Source organism: Galeopterus variegatus, unplaced genomic scaffold (assembly GCF_000696425.1).
Source record: "Galeopterus variegatus unplaced genomic scaffold, G_variegatus-3.0.2 Scaffold4420, whole genome shotgun sequence".
Taxonomy (NCBI): Eukaryota; Metazoa; Chordata; class Mammalia; order Dermoptera; family Cynocephalidae; genus Galeopterus; species Galeopterus variegatus.
In genome coordinates this window covers 189,825-194,006 of record NW_007730531.1, presented here as the reverse complement: position 1 = coordinate 194,006, position 4,182 = coordinate 189,825, and the positions used below count along the sequence as shown (strand labels likewise).

At 47.2% G+C, this 4,182-nt stretch overlaps 1 protein-coding gene and 1 pseudogene across 1 annotated transcript in view; one reads left to right on the top strand and one right to left on the bottom strand.

Moving 5' to 3' along the window:
• Window positions 1-733, bottom strand: part of LOC103603065 — a 2,423-nt pseudogene extending 1,690 nt beyond the window's left edge.
• Window positions 734-4,029: 3,296 nt separating this feature from the next.
• The window catches only part of NPHP1 (nephronophthisis 1 (juvenile)), a 58,178-nt gene continuing 58,025 nt past the window's right edge, over window positions 4,030-4,182 (top strand). Inside the window, exon 1 of the mRNA XM_008587538.1 lies at window positions 4,030-4,098. Coding sequence (XP_008585760.1) covers window positions 4,030-4,098 — 69 coding nt within the window. The remainder of the gene's footprint in view (window positions 4,099-4,182) is intronic.

Genomic DNA, 4,182 nt, shown 5'->3' with positions numbered 1-4,182 from the left:
GGGAGGGGATGCCCTTGGCCAGCAGCTCCACAACCCTCATGAAGCCCAAGGGGATGATGTGTTGGGTGCCAGGGATATCAGTCTATCAGGGACACCTGTGTGAGCTACTCTTAACAGTTTTTCACCTTCAGATATTGCTGGATCATGGTGAACTTCAGGACTTGGTGGCCTTCACATTGTCAGGGTCATCCCCGATGTGGTTTCCACCTCCTCCTGGGTGAACACCCGCATGCTGTTTTGACTGTCAGCATTGATTGGGTTACTATGCAGGAAGAACTGGATCAAGTTATAGACCTCATTTGTATAAATCGCTGAATTCCTCAACCATGTCCTTGAAGATCTTGTTGTCATGGTTGGTAAAGTAGCAGGCCATGCCGTTCTTGGAGTAGAGGCTGGCTGATGGGGCCCACACTATGCTCCCCATCAATTGTCTCTTCCAGGAAGCTGTTGGCTTCTGCTCGATGATAGATGGGATTCCCCTGGGAGCCATGGATCCAGGTAGCTCCCAGTTCAAAGGTGGCATGCCCGAATTACATGCTCTGTACTTGGCTTCTGATGTGGCTGGAGGCCTGGAGCCCAGTGACATCTGTAAATGCCTGCTCAGAAGTGCTTTGGCCACAGTCAGGCCAGCCAGGCTAGTGCCTGTCACCATCACACTAGGCTGTCCCCTTCTCCACAGGCCACAACTGAGAGGATCATCTGCACTGTCACCAATGGATTCACAACTCTGCATACCACCCACACTTGCCTCCTAGGAACCTTTGCGTACTGAGCTGGGGGAAGTTAGTCTCTTCAGGGAGCAGTGAGCTGCGCTCTGGCCTTGGCAGCCTCTGCCTCCGCTCCTCGTCAGCCTCCTGGTTTCCTCCTCCAGCTGGACCAGGACGTAGGGGCCCAAGCCAGCTGCTGTGGCCTCTGTGGGGCCCTGTTCCACCTGGCCTTCCCACTGCTGCCTTTCTTGAGTTCCTCAAACTTCATCCCTTGGTCCTCTACTCTGTCCTCTCCTGTGACTACACTAGCCATTCTCTTGGCTTAAGTAGCACACCCAAGCAGACCACCTTCAAAATCTTTCTGTCCCACATGATTCTTTTCTTCAGTTCCAGCCTCACACTTTCAGCTGTCTAGTGGACATAGTCAGTGGACGACCTTACTCTAGAACTCAAACTTCAATGTATCTAATTGTAAACAGCTCATTTGGCAGGAAATTCTGTCCACCAGGTAACACTTCTGTGATAGTAACTGGTACAATCTCATGTTTCTAGTCTGTCACTCTAGCATCTTGTACCACAGGTCCAAGCAGCGCCTTGCACCAAGGTGCACATAAATATTTCTCATATATTTTTTTTTTTTTTTGTCTTTTTCCGTGTCCGGCAACGGATCGCAACCCTCAGTGTTGCCCCCGTACCGGACCGGGGACCGGCAACGGGATCGCAACCCTTGGTGTTGCCACCGCGCCTCGCTCAGCCAGCGAGCGGGAACCGGTCTGTATGCGGGATCCGAACCCTTGGGTGGGAGCGCCGCCGCGCTTCCCAAGCGGCGCACTATCCAGTGCGCCACCGGGCCGGCCCAATATTTCTCATTTTTATCTGAGGCGGATTGTTTTCTTTATCCTAAGACCCTGAAATGGCAATTCTGTTCTCTTTGCTATAATCTCCTTTTATTTGGTTCTGAATTACCTTGTTCCATTAGTTCTTTCTACATTATGTCTTTCTCAGAAGCCCTTAAATTCTTTTTCAGTGTCTCCTGTGAGGAAGCAATACAAAATTGATACTCATTTTAACACACTGATGGAAGTAAATCACGATGTGTTTTATGAAATAGCTTGTTTTCAGGAGAAAACTTGGCTGTGGTTTGCTTTCCTTTCTTTTGCTACCTCACTGCGAATCGTTCTTGTTTTAGGTGACTTTGATTTTCATAATGGCATCAAGGGATGACTACAAGAAGCACTGACCAGTGTTAAGGTGACTGTCCTGAGCATTACAAGAAGCGAAAAGAAATGCAGATTAGTGAAAAAGGAGGCAATTAGCTGGGTAATCACATCCCTTATAGCACAGTGAATACCTGAATGTTACTCCTCAAACTCGAATGTGCACATGAAACACTGATTTTCTAGGTCTGTCGTGGGACCCGAGAATGTGCATTTCTCACAAGCTCCCAGGTGGTGACGATGCTGATTCAGGAATCATGAGTTAATAAATGCTTGTAACTGAAACAGTATGGTTCAAAAATGAATAAAATCAGTGTCATCTTCTCACCTGAGGTGAACAAGAGTAATAAACTTTTTTGCACCCTTCCTCATTGTTCATACATATACACATATTTCAGGGGGTTATTAGCTTATTTTTACCAACATAAAATTATACTATATCCATGACCCTATAACTTTTCTGCTTAAAGTATGGAAATCCCTATAAATCAATATACAAAATGTTTTTTCCCCAACTTATTTATAGATGTACATTTAGCTTAAAATAAATGAGGATTTCATAGATTGCTTGTTTTTAGTGCAATCTTTTTTTTCTTTTTTGCTTACCTCCTATAAGATCCCCTCTAAGTACTGATTTATTAATCCATTTAAAATATTTTATAGCATTCATTATTTTCTCATTTGTTGTTACAAACATTTTTAATGAAAATACTATGTATTTAAGTGAATTTTTTAAGTATCATGAGCCATAATGGAGAAATAAAAATATGAGCTACAACAAAATAGTACCAAGTATTGTCAAGGATGTGAAGAACAAAAACTCACACACGGCTGATAGAATATGAATTAGTACAACCACTTTGGGGAAACCAGGAGGTATCTATTAAAGCTGAACATAAAACATGCCCTGTGATCCAGCACTGTGTACATGTTTGCCAAAAGACACATATCAGAATGTCCTTAGCAGCACTATACTAGCCCTAAACTGGAAACTTCCCAGATGCCCAGCGTCAAGAAGCCAGTACACACTGCATGATTCCATTGTATAGTCCGAAAAGAGGCAAAATGTTCATGCTGTTAGAAAAGGACAGTGTTTACCTTTTGGGAGTGGGGGTGGAGGGATAGGAACTAGAAGGAGGAGACTTTCAGGGTGCAGATAATGTTCTTAATCTGGGTGCTGTTGTGTGATGTGTGTGATAAGTCAGTGAGCTGTACACTTTGGTCTGTGCGCTTTTCTCTATGTGTATGATACTTGAAGAAAAAGTACATACATAAATGACAGTTCAGCCTGGCCTGTGGCATCAGTTTATGTGTTGTACTGAAGAACACCCATTTATATTAATGCGGCCCATCATTTTGAAGGTGAGCTCAGCTCATCATCATTATTCTTCAAGTCCGATTTTGGTCCAGTGGAGTTTGTTAATTGGGTTTATAGGATGTAGTCCCACTTGGGGAAATATTACTACAACCTCCCTGAGAGTCATGTAAAGTGGGGATCATATGAAAACTCGTTCTCTTCTCACAGAATACAGACAGAATCACCATCCTACAAAATTCGGAATGTACAACGTGCGAAAGTTGAATGAAATGCAACTTCAACAATGCCTCAAATGGCGAAGAATTAAAAACCGCCGTTGAAGTGAGTACGCAGCGGAAGGAACCACGCGGCCCACGAAGGCCACGCGGCAAGTCTGGCCTTACGATTAAGGAAGGAGTTTAAGATGCTCTAGTTGTATCTTAAGATTTGTTTAGCAAAACCGTATCAGGAAACAAATGCCAGAAAACGGTACCCCAACAAGACCCGCGTGGCAATACTGATGAATCGTGGCACGTGCAGTTTCGGATGCCGTGGCCGCTCCCCAATCCTTTGGAATTGGCGAGTTAAGATGACTCCCTGGGCAGTGAGCCTGAGTTGAGAGCTCAGGACCAGCGGGGTGGCGAGGGATGACCATCGCCGGGTAAAATCGTCCCCACACCTTCCCGCCACCAGCCCCCGGAGCAAGTCGGGGCCGGGAGGCCGGCGCGCGGCGTGACGTCATTTTCCGGCGCCGCCGCCTCTTGGTTTCCTTGGCGACCGGCACGAGCGCGGCGCGGCAGCGAGCGAGATGCTGGGCAGGCGGCCGCGCTATCCCCTGCAGGCCCTGCGGCGCCGCGGCCAGGAGCTGAAGCAACAGGTACGGTCCGGCCGTGCAGCCAGGGGCCCGGCCACCGCGGGGCGGCCTGGGCTATCTGCGGCGGCCGGGGGGGGGGGGGCGGGG